Raw genomic sequence first — 21,788 nt, 5'->3', positions numbered from 1 at the left:
TCTGCTGATAAGGACAAGCTCACTGAATGTGAATGGACATTTGCTTCTGGCCCGGTGGTCACTGGGTTATATCTGCTGTTGCGTGGACTGTCATCTGTGTGGTGATCTAACAGCAGACTGGGCCCCGATGCGTTTCTTCACAAGAGAGCTCTCCATTCGTTGTTCACAGAACGTGTATTGCCTGGCCTTTATGTGTACTGTGTGCTGTGAGCAGCCCAGATACGATTCCAGCCCCCATGGGAACCTGCTCTGCCCCCCACTCCATCCCTGTGCTCATGGTGTGTGTCTCAGGGATGTGGTGATATTCAGGGATGAAGTGAGGAATCTATTTTCCACCTTTTTGATCAACTAGAAAGAGCTGAAATGTTGGCACCTTGTTTTTTTAGGCTCCATCAACAGAACTCTATGTTGAATTGGCTGTGCCAATGCTGCCTTGGACACAGGAGACTGTTTTGCATATTTTCTGTCCCAAGTAGGACTTCGAGTGGAGAAGTGCATGACAGCTATCTGGGGAACAGATGCCTGGGTGAGGGCTTGTTAGCTACCACTGGAAAACTTGTGTCCCTCCTCCCAGCGCCTCTCCTCCACCCCACGCCTTCCTACTTCTTGGGTTCCTGATTCTTAGTATTTGGTGGATATGGTTAAAACAGGATGCTGGAGAGCTACTGTGTTTCTTGAGGAAATAGTATTTTACCTTCAAGGAAACACCAAGGGTCATCTCTCGGGGTGGGTTCAAACTTCGTGTCCGCTGATCCCAGGGGCTTTTCTCTGTGTATGTGCCTCTCTGGGGGAAGAAAGATGTTGGAGCAACTTTTATGTTGCTTTTCTCTGCTGATGTTAGCAGAGGTATTTCTCAGCTCTGAGTAATCAAACAGTAGAGATGGCTTTCCAGATATTTGTTAAATCTCCACTTGTACCAGGCACTATTATTAAGGCATTATAGGAAGTAAAATTTAATACAAGACCCGGTTAATCTTTTGGTAAATATTTATTGAATGCTTCCTATGTGCCAGGCATCCCTCTAGGTGCTAGATTTTGAAGTCATGACGTGTTCAAGAATGTCAATTCTATCTTGAATGCTTGGCCAATCATTGACTCTAAACAAAGTCATCATTCAACAACAGAGCTGATAAAAGAGATTTGATAAAAAGCAACATTAACAGGGGAAGTGATTGAGCAGCTGTGCGGGATAGAGGGTTGGACCATTGATGGATTGTGTTACTACCATATATGTACCACTCAGATATATAAACAGATAGATTATAATATCCATTTAAGAGGCATCAGCAATGCATTGTGGAATATAAAAGACAGAAGAAGTAGTAACACTGAGTTAAACAATAGGCGTAGGAGCCTGACTGGCCTGGGTCCTAGTCTTGGCTCTGCTACTAGCTATGTGTGATCTGAGGGGAAGTTACTTAAGCACACCGAGATGAAGTTCCTTTCGTGAAAAGGAAGGTAAAAATAGTACCTATCGTGAAGATCTTTGGGAAATAATATAAATCAATTGTTACAGTGACTACAGATAAATAACACTGGGTGAATGTAAGATTTTTATAAGAGCTCATGCCTTCTAAAGTCAGAAAGGGCTTTATGGTGGAGGTGGCATTTGACCTCGATCTGAAAGGATGAGTAAGCATTAAGCAGATGAAAAATGGGGGAAGAGAATAAAGCATTCAGAAGTATGGAGTTGTTAAAGTGTCTGACATTTCTCTAGGATAGAAAAAAGTCTAAGGTGCCAGGAACGGAATTGGACAGATGTCTTGGTGGGATATTGAAGCTACTGTGGGAAGGGACTCGCTTGACACTTAAACTGTGATTTCAAGATGGAATCTCATACATTAAATGACTGGCTTCCATTCAATAATGGTTCTGCAGGTTCACACGTAGACACTCCACTCTACTGTAAATACAGAGCAATGACAGACAAAGAGAAACATAGAAAACAGGGAAAGCACAGTTAGGCTCAAAAACACAGTAATCATCTCTATGGATCAGAAATAAAAAGTGGCAACATGACTGAAGCTACGGCCTGCTGGGCACCTACCTCATCTGGAGGCAGGAAGCAGTTTGCCTCCTGGTCCAGGTTAGGGAGGTGGGAAAACGCTCCACTAAATATGAGAGAACTATGGTCACTTCTTTTTTTAAATTTTATTTATTTTTGGCTGTGTTGGGTCTTGGTTGCTGCCCACGGCCTTTGGTTGCGGTGAGCACGGGCTACTCTTCCCTGCAGTGCACGGGCTTCTTATTGCGGTGGCTTCTCTTGTTGTGGAGCACGGGCTCTAGGAGCACGGGCTTCAGTAGTTGTGGCTTGTAGGCTTCAGTAGTTGTGGCTTGCAGGCTCTAGAGCGCAGGCTCAGTAGTTGCGGCGCACGGGCTTAGTTGCTCCGCGGCATGTGGGATCTTCCCTGACCAGGGCTGGAACCTGTGTCCCCTGCACTGGCAGGCGGATTCTTAACTGCTGTGCCACCAGGGAAGCCCCTACGTTCACTTCTCAATGACAGTGGTAAACGGCAGCTCCCCCACTTGTGAAAGGGGCTAAAGATGAAAAGAGAAAACAGTTGTTAAAAGCACTGCCTGGGGTTATACAATTCCACAAGCTACCTGAGGGCCTAAGAAGGAAGGAGTAGGGACACATATCAAAATCAGGAGCTAAACCTAGTCACCAGCCAGACCAGCAACTGGATAGGCAGGAGTTCCCATGACGGCGTCAGGACCTGATTGTAGGACCGATTCCACATCAGGTGGAGGCAACGTCCAAACGGATAAGGAGGGAGGTGCGGCCGTAATGGGGGAAAGGGGAGCAGAGAGGGAGGGAGAGACTGAGAGAGAGAGGGAGGGGGAGAGAACATAAGGCCCTTCCACTCACAATTCTGCAAACTTAAAAGTCCAAAACAGATTTGAGAAATGCTAAGAAAGATAGACTCTCAAATACAAAATTCAAGTATAGCTTTATTTTACATAAAAACAAAATTTTAAAGCATGACAAAAAATTTTAAGTATGAAGCTCAAAGAATCTTTTGCACAATTTTGAAAGAAAAGCAGGCACAAATGAAAAAGTGTAAAATGCAAGTGGGCTTTGAAAAAACTGAGGTATTGGAAAAGAAACCATAATGTTTGAAATAGAAAGCTCAGTAAATGGCATACATTCCACGTTGGATACTTTCTAAAAGAGTGTTAGTAAATTGACAAATTTATGCAGGACATGTATGGCACAGGGAGATAAACAGATTAAAAATTAAGACAGAAAATTAAGAGCAGAAAATAATGGAATAGTTAAAAAAAAAAAAAGAAACAGGTAGAAAGATTGCTGAAATTTTGAAAGAAAAGACCAAAATATATTCCAGGTTGTAGAGAACTAAAAGTTTTATATATTGCAGGAGGGATTATAAGTAGGACACTTTGAAAGCAATTTGGGGATACCTGCAATATTAAAGATGCACGTATCCTATGACCATGAAGTCCACTCTCAGATAAATACTCTAGCCCAGAGGAACACGTGTCCAGGGGCACAGTGCAGTTATACAAAGTTGTTAATTGCAACAGTGTTGTGATAGTAAACTAAATGTGGGTCATTAAGTGAATGGATAAATAAATTGTGTCATTTTCATTCACTACAGTGCTATATTAGAATTAGAGCTACTTGTCTCAACATGGAAAAAAATCTCAAAAACACAATACTAAAAATTAAGTATTTCCATTAATGCTATTATTTATAGTATTGTGAGTGTTGCTTATAAATACTAAAATCGCATGGGAATGATAAAAATCACATTCAGCTTAGTGTAACCTGGGGTGAATGAGAGGGAAGTTGTACATAGGGAGACATGAGCGTATTTAGATTTCATTACCTTAAAAGTAAAATCAAAGAGTAAGAAAGAAAAGAAGGAAGAAAGAGCTGTGTGCTCAGTGAGTTAGAATATGATAGAGTTGAGACTCTTGATACCATGTTGTTAAATTGCTTTTCAATTTCCACTCCCCACTATCAGTGAGTAAGTGTGTATCTGGAATTTACTGCAGGAGAGATTAGAAGCACAGGAGTGTGGTTTTGAAAAAACACGTGACGATCTCTCTTTTGGCCCTAGGCCCTCCTGTTACTATCATGTCTCCTCTTTTCAATCAAGGTTCTGGTGAGACTAATCTTCAGTGCCGTGTTGACTTCTTTAATTCCCATTCCTCCCCAAGCTACTGGAATTTGTTTTCCAGCCAACACGACAATGAAACTGTTTTGCCAAGGTCTCCAGTAACTTTTTCTTTCTCTTTGACACTGGTAGTATTTAATGGTTTGGACTCATCTTTCCCTTCAATCTCTCCCTCACTTCCATGGCAGCTCCTCTTCTGGTTTCCTTTTGTCCTGTGCTGTTCTGCTCAGTCTCCTAGACCTTTCCTGCTGCTTCTGTGTAAACATACTGGTCTTCCTTCGGATTCTGACTTCAACCCTTTGACATTCTACACATCTGGGTTATCTTATCCAAACTCAAGACGTCCACTCTCTGTACACTGATGATTCCTAATTTTATGTCTTTATTCCAGATTTCCTCCAAATCCTTAAACCCTTAAGTAGTATGTATACTATTTCCATCAGATGCCTCTTATGTACATCAAACTCAATATGTTTATTACTGAATATATTATAATTCAGTATATATGACCGTGTCCTCTATATTGATGTCATTTATCCTATTGCTTAAGCTAGAAACTCTTTCCCTGGCACATTGCTCTCCCTCACTTTCCATGTTCTAAAATCCTCCTCCTCTTCCCCCTCAGCTCCCTGTCCGTCCTTCCTTTTCTCCTCTCTCTTTCTTCTTCCCCTTTGCCCTAGTCTTTCTTTTTTTGTTTTGTTTTGTTTTTTGCGGTACGTGGGCCTCTCACTGCCGTGGCCTCTCCCGTTGCGGAGCACAGGCTCCGGACGCGCAGGCTCAGCGGCCATGGCTCACGGGCCCAGCCGCTCCGCGGCATGTGGGATCTTCCCGGACCGGGGCACGAACCCGTGTCCCCTGCATCGGCAGGCGGACTCTCAACCACTGTGCCACCAGGGAAGCCCCCTAGTCCGTCTTTTATAATATTTCTCGAATTTCTCTTCTGTGTAGAAAGTGCCATTGCTTCCAGCTTCCCCTCAGACTCTAGTCCTTGCTTCTCTGTCCTCCTCCGTTATAACATCAACAACCAAAGCAAATTCCTTAAAGCCTACTACTTTGTGAATTTTACTCTTGAAACAAATATTTGCATTTCACCATTTACTCCTGTGACTTTGGGCACAATACTGAACCTCCGTTTGCTTCAATTTCCTCATCTGTAAAACGTGCATTATAATAGCACCTAAGCCATAAATGTTGTGAGAATTCAATCCAGGTATTTATGAAAAGACTCAGAGCAGTGACTGGCCTATGGCAAACATTATATGAGTATAAGCTTTATATATATTTCTTAGCTATCATTGTTTTCAATTACTGTCTATTGTTATTATAAAGTCTCTTATCTGTCTTCATTTTTCACTATTAGAGATTTTCTTTTCATATTCACTTATTAAGTAATATTAAAGTGGTTAGTCTTCTGAAAAAAACTAAGCAAGTTTTTCATGTATTTTTACAGGTAAAATTTTAATATGTAAAAGCTTTAAAATTCTCTTTACAAAGTTGAGTTTAATTTGCCAGGAAGGAGGAAAGATGTTTGTGGAGCAAAGGTGTTTGTGGAGAAACATGCCTAATAGCTTTATCAGCTGGAGCTGGCTTGGATCTAAAATATTTAGGAATTGTTGTGGCTTCGTTAAAGTAGCGCTAAAATTGGCAATCGTGAAGTTTTACACCATGGAACTTGGATAAATGCCACAAATCAAGACTAGCATAACACTATATAATTTTGCTTAATACCAGGACCCTTGTGAAGTTTGATGTAATGACAAACCACTTTATGGTGAATTTTAATATATGATGGGGGGTAAATTGTACCTGTAAGAGTTAATAGTTACTATATATATTAGAAGTCAATATAATAATTACCCTGATCTTGGGTGTGAGCACCATCATTCAATATCAGAGGAGGTCCATTTGTATCTTTTACACTGGTTCCTTTTTACGTTTATACAACGTGTGATTTTGAGTGATTAATGACCAAGTGAATTTTTTTAACCACCTTAAAAAGTAAAAGAAAAATAGTCTTTTTCAATAAAAAGGAAATATTTATTTAAAAGAGAAAATTTTCTCAAGTTTTAGAACCAAGTTAGGGCAAATTCAGAATTTAGAGTAATTCTTCAGTTTTACCTACAACATGCCAATGGGAAGAAAATTGTGTGAGAAACTATCTTATTAGGCTTCGGGTATTTGTTATGATTGTTATAATTCCCTATGGAAAAACTGTCTCATAAAATACACACTGCTTGCTCGGCTTTTTGTCACTCACCAGTGAAATAAACCACATGTAAGGCCTTTATGAAACTGACTAGTTTGTGGGTTCCATTTCCTGTTGTGAGGGGTTAGATGTATCTCAAACTCACCGAAGTTCTCAAGATTGTTTTCATTCTTTCATGTAAACCAGTTTAGGTTTCAAATTCATATATTTCAAGTGAAACTGAAATCCTCTCTAATTTATCATTTCTATAATATGCAGTTCTGCTTCTGGTTGGGGGAAACAGTTTGAACAGTTATATAGATTTTACGATCATTTGCCTTAGGAGAAGTACTGTCTGAGGAGGGCTGACTCAATGACTAAACTCCCTGCCCCCCTTTAAAAAAGTCTGAATAAAGTCCTCTCGGTGTTGGGTGCTCACATTGCTTGAGGTATTGTGCTGCTTAGAGCCCCACTTCTCATCCAGCCCAGGTGCAAGAATCTAGCGTAGACGGAGGCCTGGCGTGGGGCAAGGTTGAGACCGAGCCTGCAGTTTGATAGGGGGCTTTCTCTAGAACCAGCCATAAGGTTGGGTGGTAGAGCTGGAGAGCCCTTGCTGCACTGGGAGCCCATAAGCGATGAGTGGAGGAGATTCACTGGCTCCCAGTCAGGAGGCTTGGAGTGGGTGATGCTTCCCTTTACAGATCCTACAGCTGTCCTCGCCTACGTCCTCTCTCTCTTCTTATCAGAGCTGCTTTTTTTGTATGAGCTAATGTGATTTACCTTGTTCACATGGGGCCAGAACGTTCTAGGAATGCCTCTGTCTACAACTCCCTTTTCTCCCTATTCCCCTGGTTCTTAGTTTGTCTTGAGTGCCTCCTGGGGTCTCCTGGAGCCCAGATTTTCTAAAGTGTTCCCACTATCTAAATTGACTTACTCTCTTCTTCACCTTTCGTCCTGGCTCTCAACTAAGTTCTAGCTATCCAAGTGGTATACATTATGCAAATAAGATATTTGGGCTAATATATTTTGTTAATAGGTTTTGCTGACCTCAGATAATTGCCTATAGAAAAGACTTCAGGAGACCATTTGAGGGAATGGTGGGAATTTTAGACCAAGATGCAGGTCAGTGTGGGAGATATCTTATGAAGCTGAGACTAGAACTTGGTCAAAAATGCCTAAATTTTAGTTGTGTGTCATGACTCTAGCATGTCTACTCTTGACTAAAATTTAGAGCAATTATTGCCTTTGTCATGTCCTTTTTTCACAAGGATGATTAATTTCTTCAGGAATAAAATTTTCTTCTAACATTTGTAAAATAAAAAGTCGGTATGGGATTTCCCAGGAAATACAATTTAAGCACTTTAACTTCATCATTGTTGCTGAAGGAAATACAAATCCTACCTATCTTGAAAACTAGGAAATTTTTGTTTATTAGATATGAAGTACTTGTTTATATCTATAATCATGTATTATAGTACATAGTCACATAAAGTATTTTTAGTTTTTAGTGCATTTTCAGGTACAATCTTGTTAAATATTTTTGAGACCTACAGGATTGGAATTATTATAAATATCTTGATTTTACGAATGAGGAAGTTGGTTTCGAGTAATAAACGGATTTTTCCCCGAGTAACACAGCTACTACGTATGACAACCGTGAGTTGATTTCAGGCCTCTGGATTTTAAAATCCCATTTTATTTCCGCTCTGTCATATTCCCTCTTCAAACATATCGTAGAACCATTGTAGCTATTAGATCAATAGTTAGATATGGAGAATACTAGCCAGGTACATCGAAAATAACATTATAAAATCTTGTAATAAGATTGCATACCAATTTTTAGAACTGCTTTTCAATTATGTAGAATGTTTTTCAAATTCTCCACTTGTTACCAGAAAAGATTAAGTCAATTAAACTTGACTAAATTCGGTTTAGATATTGTGGAGGAAAAAATGAAACTTCTTTAATCTAAAATGTTTCTCTCTCTGCACACACACACACAGCCGTTGAAAGCATTTTTTTTTTGTTTTCTATTTTTGCTGATAGTCTGATGATTTTACATGAATTGTTTAAAATGTATTGTGAAAAACATGTATTTCAGATTGTCTTTTGTCTGATTTGAATATTTGAAGAGCTAGTATCAAATAGAAATTGGCAATTAATTTATCTTCCATAAAACATACGAGAAACATTCAGAGATACTTAAGGCAATATGCAATTTAAATCTAGATGTAAATAAGAATTTCCTGATAAGGAGGGTTGATAGGTACTTAGATCTCACCAAAAGAGGTTGTGGAACTTCTTTTTTCTGGGATGTTTACTTCATGTGGCTTAGATGCAACCCCATGGTATTAGCAGGACCATGAATTTAACAATCTGATGTGAACCTGTAGTATTGTGACATTGCAATGGTTATCTTGCAGGTTTATTTAAATAATTGCTGTTATTTAGAAATGGCACAAAAAGAAGCACAACGTAATTTTGTCTTCTCTCACAAAAAATAAAAAGGGAAATATTTTTATTATTTTTAAGATATTGAGTGAACGGTGTCCTGTCATAACTAAAGCGGTAGTGGGAAAGATGCCTGTGGGTGCAAACAGGAAACATTAGTGATAAATGCTGTTACGTATGTTTTTCAGGTGCAGCTCCATGTCTGTTGATTCTAATTAGCACATTTTGTGCCTCAGCTAGTAGCTCCCCTTTAGCTCTGCTTGGAGAGTTTTTTTTTTTAGCTTCCATCCTGCTCGTACATACTGCCACCTCCTCCCTCTTTCTCTCGTTACAAATGTTACAACACAATCAGAAATTTCCTCTTTTCTTTCCTTCCTGCATTTCCAGCAGGTTCCCTTGCGTCAGAAGCAGAGAAGGAAAACTAAAGGTAATTAGATCTTTTGTTTCTTTATCCCGTTTGTGTGTGTGTGAGAGTCCTTTTCTCCTGGATGCCTTCTTTAGGATCTGATTTTTGTCTGTCTTAATGCTAGTATCAGAAGGTGGATGGCAGATTAATTTGGGGTTCTTTTGGATCGATTGTAAGAAATGACGGCATGCTGTTCGTTTGGGTTAATCCCCGTGGTATGTCAATAGAGCTTAGAAAGACTGGCACTGAGTCGGGGAAGTGGCCGTGTTTCTAGGTGGGCATTAACCCTTTAGCATCTCTTGCATAACTACTGCTATTATTGTTGAAACGAGCTGTGTTAGTGCAGTGATGTGCCTGCCAGACTCATGATTTTCATGTTTTCAGCTTATTCCATTGAAGAATATTCTTAGACTAACACTTGCATGTGAGTCTCACTGTTTCCTTGATCATATCTTGTACCTTCTAAGCACCAAATGAATGGTTAAAAAGAAAATCGATAAATTACTTTCTTTTTGCATTTGCTTTGCGTAAATCTTGGTACAAAAATCCAACTTCCTGGAGGTAAACAGCGAACACATACATCAGGGTACGATGTTACCTACCTTTTCACATAATTGTTGCAGGTTTTTTCACCATGAGTCGGAGGAGGATATCATGTAAAGACCTGGGGCACGCTGACTGCCAAGGGTGGCTATGTAAGAAAAAGGAAAAAGGAACTTTCCTAGGCAACAAATGGAAAAAGTTCTGGGTGGTCCTGAAGGGATCATCACTGTACTGGTACAGCAATCAAATGGTGAGTCCACTGTCTTCCTCCTGTCCCAGGACGCTTTAACAAAGGGTGGGTCAAAGATCATTGTGGAGCAGGTGAACCCCATGGGAAAGATCGTTTTTATTTCTGGGACTTGGAACAGGGCAAAGAAACAAATAAGTTCTAGAAACTGTTTCTGTAGGTATGTAGGTTATTCTATTATACTTGATGGAGGAGAAAACCATCCTGCTTGACTAATCTTTGGTTGAAGAGGGGCATCCAAATATATATCCTATTGAAGGAGGATTTCAGGGCCTATTAATGTTACTCTTCCATGGTCGATGCTAATCATTTCAGGATTTCCTTGGACAGCACTTGATATGGGAACTTGACATTGTTAAGATCTCTACTAAAAAAAAGGGACTCAACTTTAAGACCTATTGGGGTGTAAATTGATTCAGTGCACAGGAAGCTATTTTCTTTTCTCCTCCTTTATTATCTTTTTTTCCTCTGACCTTCTCTATTAGGTGGGTTGGTTTTGGAATCGCTAACCTGTGTGCCGGCATTGTGTCGGTGACTGTCATCTGTCGTTCTTTGGCATGTACAGTGAAGGCATTAAACTAATGATGCTTGGACAGCACTTGATAAGAAACCTGCCTCATTTATCCTGTAATAGGCACTTCACTTTTGTGGTCTGCTTTGCAGGCGAGTTTTCTGTTGGAAAGGGCTGCAAATAAAGTTTCTGTTAAAATGTGTACTGATCTTTCCTGGCTTGAAACATTCTGAAAACAACGATATTTGTCGAATACTGAGTAGAGACCTTTCACAAAGGAACTCTCTCCATGAACACCGAGTAGCCATTTGCTGATCTCAGGAGAGCCTGAGTTTCCCTTTGTGGTAGAGTGAAGGTCAGCAATGGATGTCCTTTAATCCATTAAGGGAAAATCATTTAAAAATTGACCACAAGCCAGAAAAATTCTTTTTACGTGATACCATTATTTTAAAATGACTTGTGTATGCCCATCTCTCAAGCAACAGAGCTTTAGGGCAAATAACTTTATAAATGTAAAATAAGTGCCCCGTGTAGTTTGTGGGTGAAATTTTTAGTCGATAAATTTACATTCACTGGCCACTAATCAAAAAGTTGTGTACCCACATAACCCAAGGCACCTGTCCTGTAAGGATTTGATTAAACTGGACCCAAATCCAATTCCAGTGCCCTGGAATAAGCATCCTCCCCTGTGCTTTTCTCTGTACTCCCCCTCCCCTGTCCCCTGTTCCCAAGCTTACAGATTTGGTTTCACCCAAAACATGGTACAAAATTCTTCACTGAGTTTTATAAAAATATATATTTTTGAGCTTTTGGCGAGTTTTAACAATTTTATCAAATATTGGGAGCTTCACAAGAAAGAAGCACCTTGCAGAGTATGCAGTCTTCCACTATCTTCTTTTTCTCTCTTTTCTTCTCCCCTCCTGGATACGTTTACCATCTTGTCTAGCATGGGATAATTTTACCCAAATTAAGGCAAACTGGAGCTGGGGTCTCACCTTCTATCCTAAGGGATTTTTCCTGAACAAATACAGCTTCCTTCTTAACGAAGGTTAATTAATTATGGTTAATATAACTTTTTCCTTCTCGTTTATAATATTTTAGGCTCTTGCTTTTGGTTAGTTGTGCAAGTGATAGTTTGCATCTTCTATGAAATGAGAGGGCTTACCGATTTACCTTTTAACAGCTCTCTAGGAATTTTCCGAGGCTGTTGGAAGGATTGGGTGCTGATGGAGCATGACACATCTGTGGGAAGTAACAAAACTCAGATATAAGCATGGCATTAATTTTCTCATTCAGTCACATTATTCTGCACGTATGTTCTGGTACTGCCCCTGTCTTCATAGGATCGAGCCCCCTCGGAACCACACATACTTACAGATTTGGCTTATTTGGCTTCATAAGTTCATTTGGCTTAAGTTTCTCTTAGAAGAGCAATGAATTACCTATTTTAGGCATTAGGAATCTCACGTACTCGAATAGAATTAGATTAGCAACATTGAATGGAGAATAAATTGACTGTCATTTGGCCACAGAATGACTCTATTAAACTTGTGGTATATAACAGAAGAACCCTTTCAACTTCCTAATTCTATGACTCTGTGTTACAGAGGAATAATCTCTCCACACACGCACGCACGCACGCACGCACGCGCGCACACACCCTGACATCTTAATTATATGTTTGTTTTGGGGAAAAAAGGCTACTCAGTGAATACTTAATTAACGGTCATAGTCCTGCTATCTGTGTGAATATCAACTGTGAAATAATTGCCGAACACATACCCTCAGGCTGAGAATATTTATTTACTTTCTGCCACTCAAGGAATTCAGATTCAACGGAGTAGCTCCCAAGGCACCAATGTCTTATGAACAAACTTCTGTTTCTTCTACCTTCCCTGTTCCCTATGCTTTCTCATATGGTAATGGAGCTGATAGCATCACAGCCAGAGCCACCTCTTATCGAATGCCTACCATATGTCAAGGGAGAGTCAAGGTACCTTTCATACACACTCTTTTTAACTTCTCCAAAATACCCTCCAAGGTAGCAATTGTCAACACGTTTAGAAAGTTGGGAAGGCTGAGACTCATAGAACTTGTGTACATTCTTCAAGTGACCCAAGTCCTAAGGGGAGGGGGTACAATAGATCCTCTTTAGCCCCTTTGACTCTTCAGCCCCCGGTTGTTGTCATATGCCAACCTGACCCCATGCGGGGACCAGGATAAATGATGTGGTTCAACTCCCCTATTGTCTGCGTTCAATGGGGTTTGGAGAGAACAACTCTAGAAGTGAAACGTGGGGCCGTTCTTATGTGCAAGTACAAGTGAGCTCACGGGATCCCTTTGCTTGTCTCTCTTGTTCCCTGACACAACCCGAGGAGACATCACCCTCACCTCTCTAAGCGTTTTGTCATTGTTGTTACCTAGTAACTGACGCATGGTGTACTGCCTTCTTCCATCACTCTTTGCTGCTTTAAAAAGTACTACGCAGATTTCCTTGAGAAAGGTCAAGTCCAGACACTCATCTACCATTTTTCACACCCCATATTATGTGCATAGAATGTGATGCAGCACACAAGAATTTATGCCATGTCTTACAAAACCGTATTCAAGTTGAACAGCCTTAAAAATCCAGGCTGTTTAAAATCCTGGATTGAAATCCACACAATTGTTTTCCTTTGCCTCTAGATAAAGTACCAATTCATTTCCTGGCTCCTGGGCGTCTCCTGACCTGTACCTGTCTTACTTCCCCAGCTTCCCCACCTCCACCCAAGCTTCAACTACACAACTGCTTTTAATTCCTTATTAATGTCCTATATGCTGGCTGTCTCTTTAAGCCTTTGCATATGCTGTTTTTCAGCTCAGCAAACTCTTTGCCTTCATGCTGTACAGTCTTTCTCCCACCCAATTCCATCAAGCTTATTCCTCCTCATAAGTCAAATTTTAGTTTAAATAGCGCATCCTCGAGGTGTTCTTACCTTTCCTCTGACCCAAATTAGGCTGCCTCTTCTTCTCCCATAGCAACCTATACTTATTACACTTATCTTCCTCTTTCGTACATGTTGTTAGACTTGCTGTTTTCCATAATTGATAATAATCTCTGTAGAGAGAGACTGTAGTATATCTTTAGCGCCTTAGGTAGTGTCTGATACTTCCTAGGTACTCAAGTAATATTTGTTGATTTCATAAATAAATCAGATTTAGGAATCATCAGCATTTACCTTACCCATGGGAATTTTGAGAAATGGGATGGTGAATAAGGACTGCTTTTTTAAAAAAAATTTATTTTCTTTATTTTTATACAGCAGGTTCTTATTAGTCATCCATTTTATACACATCAGTGTATACATGTCAATCCCAATCTCGCAGTTCATCACACTACCACCCCCACCCCTCCACTTCCCCCCTTGGTGTCCATACGTTTGTTCTCCCCATCTGTGTCTCTATTTCTGCCCTGCAAACCGGTTCATCTGTACCGTTTTTCTAGGTTCCACATATACGTGTTAATATACGATATTTGTTTTTCTCTTTCTGACTTATTTCACTCTGTATGACAGTCTCTAGATTCATCTAGTCTCTACAAATGACCCAATTTCGTTCCCTTTTTTGGCTGAGTAATATTCCGTTGTATATATGTACCACATCTTCTTTACCCATTCGTCTGTCGATGGGCATTTAGGTTGCTTCCATGACCTGGCTATTGTAAATAGTGCAGCAGTGAACATTGGGGTGCATGTGTCTTTTTGAATTATGGTTTTCTCAGGGTATGTGCCCAGTAGTGGGATTGCTGGGTCATATGGTAGTTCTATTTTTAGTTTTTTTAGGAACCTCCCTACTGTTGATAGTGGCTGTATCAATTTACATTCCCAAAAACAGTGCAAGAGGGTTCCGTTTTCTCCACACCTTCTCCAGCATTTGTTGTTTGTAGATTTTCTGATGATGCCCATTCTAACTGGTGTGAGGTGATACCTCATTGTAGTTTTGATTTGCATTTCTGTAATAATTAGTGATGATGAGTAGCTTTTCATGTGCTTCTTGGCCATCTGTATGTCTTCTTTGCAGAAATGTCTATTTAGGTCTTCTGCCCATTTTTGGACTGGATTGTTTGTTTTTTTAATATTGAGCTGCATGAGCTGTTTATATATTTTGGAGATTAATCCTTTATCCATTGATTCATTTGCAAAAATTTTTTCCCATTCTGAGTTTGTCTTTTCATCTTGTTTGTAGTTTCCTTTGCTTTGCAAAAGCTTTTAAGTTTCATTAGGCCCCATTTGTTTATTTTTGTTTCTATTTCCATTAATCTAGGAGGTGGATCAAAAAAGATCTTGCTGTGATTTATGTCAGAGTGTTCTTCCTATGTTTTCCTCTAAGAGTTTTATAGTGTCCAGTCTTACATTTAGTTCTCTAATCCATTTTTTTTTCTTTGCGGTACGCGGGCCTCTCACTGTTGTGGCCTCTCCCTTTGCGGAGCACAGGCTCCGGACGCGCAGGCTCAGCGGCCATGACTCACGGGCCCAGCCTCTCCGCCGCATGTGGGATCCTCCAGGACCGGGGCACGAACCCGCGTCCCCTGCATTGACAGGCGGACTCCCAACCACTGTGCCACCAGGGAAGCCCCTCTAATCCATTTTGAGTTTATTTTTGTGTATGGTGTTAGGGTATGTTCTAATTTCATTCTTTTACATGTAGCTGTCCAGTTTCCCCAGCACCACTTATTGAAGAGACTGTCTTTTCTCCATTGCATATCATTGCCTACTTTGTCGTAGATTAGTTGACCATAGGTGCATGGGTTTATCGCTGGGCTTTCTATCCTGTTCCATTGATCTACATTTCTGTTTTTGTGCCAGTACGATATTGTCTTGATTACTGTAGCTTTGTAGTATAGTCTGAAGTCAGGGAGTCTGATTCCTCCGGCTCTGTTTCTTTCCCTTAAGACTGCTTTGGCTATTCAGGGTCTTTTGTGTCTCCATATAAATTTTAAGATTTTTTTAAAATCTTTTTTTTTTCTGTAAAAAATTCCATTGGTAATTTGATAGAGATTACATTGAATCTGTAAATTGCTTTGGGCAGTATAGTCATTTTCACAATATTGATTCTTCCAATCCAAGAACATGGTATATCTCTCCATCTGTTGGTATCATTTTTAACTTCTTTCAACAGTATCTTATAGTTTTCTGCATACAGATCTATGGCTCCCTAAGTAGGTTTATTCCTAGGTATTTTATTCTTTTTGTTGCAATGGTAAATGGGAGTGTTTCCTTAATTTCTCTTTCAGATTTTTCATCATTAGTATATAGGAATGCAAGAGATTTCTGTGCATTAATTTTGTATCCTGCTACTTTACCAAATTCATTGATTAGCTCTAGTAGTTTTCTGGTGGCATCTTTAGGATTCTCTATGTATAGTATCATGTCATCTGCAAACAGTGACAGTTTTACTTCTTCTTTTCCAATTTGCATTCCTTTTATTTCTTTTTCTTCTCTGATTGCTGTGGCTAGGACTTCCCAAACTATGTTGAATAAGAGTGGTGAGAGTGGACATCCTTGCCTTGTTACTGATCTTAGTGGAAATACTTTCAGTTTTTCACCATTGAGAACGATGTTTGCTGTGGGTTTGTTGTATATGGCCTTTATTATGTTGAGGTAGGTTCCCTCTATGCCCACTTTCTGGAGAGTTTGATCATAAATGGGTGTTGAATTTTGTCAAAAGCTTTTTCTGCATCTATTGAGATGATCATATGGTTTTTCTCCTTCAGTTTGTTAATATGGTGTATCACATTGATTGATTTGCATATATTGAAGAATCCTTGCATTCTTGGGATAAATCCCACTTGATCATGGTGTATGATCCTTTTAATGTGTTGTTGGATTCTGTTTGCTAACGTTTTGTTGAGGATTTTTGCATCTATATTCATCAGTGATATTGGGTCTTTTTTTGTAGTATCTTTGTCTGGTCTTGGTGTCAGGGTGATGGTGGCCTCATAGAATGAGTTTGGGAGTATTCCTTCCTCTGCAAGTTTTTGGAAGAGTTTGAGAAGGATGGGTGTTAGCTCTTCTCTAAATGTTTGATTGAATTCACCTGTGAAGCCATCTGGTCCTGGACTTTTGTTTGTTGGAAGATTTTTAATCACAGTTTCAATTTCATTACTTGTGATTGGTCTGTTCGTATTTTCTATTTCTTCCTGGTTCAGTCTTGGAAGGTTATACCTTTCTAAGAATTTGTCCATTTTTGGGCTTCCCTGGTGGCACAGTGGTTGAGAGTCTGCCTGCTGATGCAGGGGACACGGGTTCGTGCCCCGGTGTGGGAAGATCCCACACGCCGTGGAGCTGCTGGGCCCGTGAGCCATGGCTGCTGAGCCTGCGCATCCGGAGCCTGTGCTCTGCAATGGGAGATGCCACAACAGCGAGAGGCCCACATACCCCACCCACCCCCCCCCAAAAAAAAAAAAAAAGAATTTGTCCATTTCTTCCAGGTTGTCCATTTTATTGGCATAGAGTTGCTTGTAGTAGTCTCTTAGGATGCTTTGTATTTCTGCAGTGTCTGTTGTAACTTCTTTTCCATTTCTAATTTTATTGATTTGAGTCCTCTCCCTCTTTTTCTTGGTGAGTCTGACTAATGGTTTATCAGTTTTGTTTATCTTCTCAAAGAACCAGCTTTTACTTTTATCTTTGCTATTGTTTTCTTTGTTTCTGTTTCATTTATTTCTGCTGTGATCTTTATGATTTCTTTCCTTCTGCTAACTTTGGGTTTTGTTTGTTCTTCTTTCTCTAGCTCCTTCTGGTGTAAGGTTAGATTGTTTATTTGAGATTTTTCTTGTTTCTTGAGGTAGGCTTGTATAGCTATAAACTTCCCTCTTAGAACTGCTTTCGCTGCATCCCATAGGTTTTGGATTGTCATGTTTTCATTGTCATTTGTCTCCAGGTATTTTTTTATTTCCTCTTTGATTTCTTCAGTGATCTCTTGGTTATTTAGTAACGTATTGTTTAGCCTCCATGTGTTTTGTACTTTTTTTTCCCTGTAATTGATTTCTGATCTCACAGCATCGTGGTCAGAAAAGATGCTTGATATGATTTCTATTTTCTTAAATTTACTGAGGCTTGATTTGTGACCCAAGATAGATCACAATCTTGTGATCAAGATTTGTGATCTATCCTGGAGAATGTTCTGTGTGCATTTGAGAAAAAAGTGTAATCTGGTGTTTTTGGATGGAATGTCCTGTAAGTATCAATTAAATGTATCTGGTCTATTGTGTCATTTAAAGCTTGGTTTTCCTCGTTAATTTTCTGTTTGGATGATCTGTCCATTGGTGTAAGTGAGGTGTTAAGATCCCCCACTATTATTGTGTTACTGTCCATTTCCTCTTTTATAGCTGTTAGCACTTGCCTTATGTATTGAAGTGCTCCTATGTTGGGTGCATATATATTTATAATTGTGATATCTTCTTCTTCAGTTGATCCCTTGATCATTATGTAATGTCCTTCCTTATCTACTGTAACATTCTTTATTTTAAAATCTATTTTATCTGATATGAGTATTGCTACTGCAGCTTACTTTTGATTTCCATTTGCATGGAATATCTTTTTCCATCCACTCACTTTCAGTCTGAATGTGTCCCTAGGTCTGAAGTGGGTGTCTTTTAGATAGCGTATATATAGATCTTGTTTTTGTATCCATTCAACAAGCCTGTGTCTTTTGGTTGGAGCATTTAATGCATTCACATTTAAGGTAATTATCGATACGTATGTTCCTATGACCATTTTCTTAACTGTTTTGGGTTTGTTTTTGTAGGTCCTTGTCTCCTCTTGTGTTTCCCACTTAGAGAAGTTCCTTTAGCATTTGTTGTAGAACTGGTTTGGTGTTGCTGAATTCTCTTAGCTTCGCTTGTCTGTAAAGCTTTTGATTTCTCCATCGAATCTGAATGAGATCCTTGCAAGTAGAGTAATCTTGGTTGTAGGTTCTTCCCTTTCATCACTTTAAGTATATCGTGCCACTCCCTTCTGGCTTGTAGAGTTTCTGCTGAGAAATCAGCTGTTATGGGAGTTCCCTTGTATGTTTTTTGTCGTTTTTCCCTTCCTGCTTTCAATAATTTTTCTTTTTCTTTAATTTTTGCTAATTTGATTACTATGTGTCTCGGCGTCTCGGCGTGTTTCTCCTTGGGTTTATCCTGTATGGCACTCGCTGTGCTTCCTGGACTTGGATGGCTGTTTTCTTTCCAATGTTAGAGAAGTTTTCAACTATAATCTCTTCAAATTTTTTCTCAGACCCTTTCTTTTTCTCTTCTCCTTCTGGGACCCCTGTAATGTGAATGTTGTTGCGTTTAATGTTTTCCCAGAAGTCTCTTAGGCTGTCTTCATTTCCTTTCATTCTTTTTTCTTTATTCTGTTCCGTAGCAGTGAATTCCACCAGTGTGTCTTCCAGGTCATGTATCCATTCTTCTCCCTCAGTTATTCTGCTATTGATTCCTTCTAGTGTATTTTTCATTTCAGTTATTGTGTTGTTCATCTCTGTTTGTTTGTTCTTTAATTCTTCTAGATCTTTGTTAAACATTTCTTGCAACTTCTCAATCTTTGCCTCCATTTTTTTTCTGAGGTCCTGGATCATCTTCACTATCATTATTCTGAATTATTTTTCTGGAAGGTTGCCTATCTCCACTTCATTTAGTTGTTTTTCTGTGGTTTTATCTTATTCCTTCATCTGGTACATAGCCCTCTGCCTTTTCATCTTGTGGTTTTTGTTCCACAGGCTGCAGGATTGTAGTTCTTCTTGCTTCTGCTGTCTGCCCTCTGGTGGATGAGGCTATCTAAGAGGCTTGTGCAAGCTTCCTGATGGGAGGGACTGGTGGTGGGTAGAGCTGGCTATTGCTCTGGTGGGCAGAGCTCAGTAAAACTTTAATCCACTTGTCTGCTGATGGGTGGGGCTGGGTTCCCTCCCTGTTGGTTGTTTGGCCTGAGGCGACGCAACACTGGAGCCTACCCAGGCTCTTTGGTGGGGCTAATGGCAGAGTCTGGGAGGGGTCATGCCATGGAGTACTTCCTGGAACTTCTGCTGCCAGTGTCCTTGTCCTCAAAGTAACACACATCCACCCTCTGCCTCTGCAGGAGACCCTCCAACACCAGCAGGCAGGTCTGGTTCAGTCTCCCTTGGGGTCACTGCTCCTTCCCCTTGGTCCTGATGAGCACACTACTTTGTGTGTGCCCTCCAAGAATGGAGTCTCTGCTTCCCGCAGTCCTGTCGAAGTCCTGCAATCAAATCCCGCTAGCCTTCAAAGTCTGATTCTCTAGGAATTCCTCCTCCCGTTCCCAGACCCCCAGATTGGAAAGCCTGACATGGGGCTCAGAACCTTCACCCCAGTGGGCGGACCTCTGTGGTATAAGTGTTCTCCGGTTTGTGAGTCACCCACCCAGCAGTTATGGGACTTGACTTCATTGTGATTGTGCCCCTCCTACCATCTCATCATGGCTTCTCCTTTGTCTTTGGATGTGAGTATCTTTTTGGTGAGTTCCAGTGTCTTCCCGTCGATGATTGTTCAGCAGTTAGTTGTGATTCTCGTGTTCCTGCAAAGGGAGTGAGAGCACGTCCTTCTATTCCACCATCTTGAACCAATCTCCCCTGTCTTTCTCAGAGTCGAATGAAGGAGCTTTCAAATTATATGGAGGGGAAAAAAAATCTGTTTTAAAATTATGTGGACTACTTACTGTCTTCCTTCTTCGATCCCTCGTATCACAGCACAATCCTTGGTATGATTTGCTAAATTCTTGTTAGAGTGAACGTATCTTATTTTGTTGTTGTTTTTTACATTCAGGCAACAAATGGGTTGGGGATTGTTCCCATTAAGCAGGTGAAGATGATACTTCCAGTTCTCTAGTGAAAGATCTTTTCCAGCAAGAGACAGTTATAACCAGTGAGTCTTACAGAAGCTCAAGACCTTCTCCCTTTTTTTTTTTTTTTTTTTTTTTGCGGTACGCGGGCCTCTCACTGTTGTGGCCTCTCCCGTTGCGGAGCACAGGCTCCAGACGCGCAGGCCCAGCAGCCATGGCTCATGGGCCCAGCCACTCCGCGGCACGTGGGATCCTCCCGGACCGGGGCACGAACCCGCGCCCCCTGCATCGGCAGGCGGACTCCCAACCACTGCGCCACCAGGGAAGCCCCCTTCTCCCTTTTAAGATCTGAATGCCAGAAGAATCTACCGTAAACTGGGTGGATTAAATAACAGTTTTTTTCCCCCTCACAGTTCTGAAGGCTTGGAAGTCCCAAGGTTAGGGTGCCAGCATGGTTGATTCCTAGTGAGGGCTCTCTTCTTGGATTGCAGACAGCCACTTTGTCTCAGTGCCAGAGAATGCCCCAGGACTGCTTTTGCTGGAAAATAATTTTCCAGCAAAACTATGTCTCTTTTAAAAATAGTCACGTATAGTCACGTCTATTCTTAAAAATACAGGAAAAGGTCCAATTTGAGATTTGCTAGAAGGGCTCCACGGTCCCAAATAGGTCCCACACAGCAGTTCCCATTTTGCTAACATCTTATCAGAGTTTATTTTATTAGATTCTTTCTAGCCATGGCCTCTGGCTGAAGACAAGGGTTCATTCATCCAGATCACCAGGCTGGGGGCAGAAACGTTGAAAGAGAGAAAGGTTTCCCAGGGAATTCCCTCCACTCTAGCATTTCGCCTGGATTTCAGGCACAGCTGGAGACTGATGTTTGGGATCAATATCTTCTCTCTGGAGAAGGAGAAGCAAAGTTCTGAATTATTGTTTTCCTTCAGGCATGTTGCTACGAAATAGTGACAGTATAGGTCCTTAAGATGTGATTACTTATTTGTTAAAACTATCTTATATCTTTCAGTTTTTAGATTTCCTTCTTTTGCTATAAATTCTTATTTTTCTTTTTTAAGAATTCTTAATTAAAATTTAGCGTAGTTCCTTGGGAAATATATTGTGGATTTTATTTATACCCAAGACCAATCATATAGTAAATATTATATATATTATTATGTTATACAACCCACTTAAAATCAGTGAGGTTCTTAAATATTTCTACTCAAGGAGCATTTACTCATCTTAGTGGTGTATTTTCTTACTTTATCCAAGAGCACATGTGAGCGATCAAAATACATCAAGGGAACAAATGCATTATGCTGGTATACAGCTTGGAGGCATTGCCTGAACAATTTAGGCTTTAATTACAAAGCACAGTTTAATATTAGTTACAGATAACAGATATCAAAAGTCTCTTCTTAAGTGAGCCCAACATGAAAAGTTTATCATCCATCCATCCGTTCATCCACCTACCCACCCACCTACATACATAT

General features: G+C 40.2%; 1 protein-coding gene across 1 annotated transcript in view; it reads left to right on the top strand.

Moving 5' to 3' along the window:
- IPCEF1 (interaction protein for cytohesin exchange factors 1) overlaps positions 1-21,788 on the top strand; it is a gene marked incomplete at its 3' end in the record, with an annotated part of 87,862 nt that overhangs the window by 3,639 nt on the left and 62,435 nt on the right. Inside the window, exons 2-3 of the mRNA XM_082668721.1 lie at positions 9,166-9,205; positions 9,808-9,977. Coding sequence (XP_082524847.1) covers positions 9,166-9,205; positions 9,808-9,977 — 210 coding nt within the window. The remainder of the gene's footprint in view (positions 1-9,165; positions 9,206-9,807; positions 9,978-21,788) is intronic.

Source organism: Grampus griseus, assembly GCF_964374135.1.
Source record: "Grampus griseus genome assembly, chromosome: 13".
In the NCBI taxonomy this organism is placed as follows: Eukaryota; Metazoa; Chordata; class Mammalia; order Artiodactyla; family Delphinidae; genus Grampus; species Grampus griseus.
Note: the sequence above shows the minus strand (reverse complement) of the source record. Positions and strands in the feature narration are given on the sequence as shown.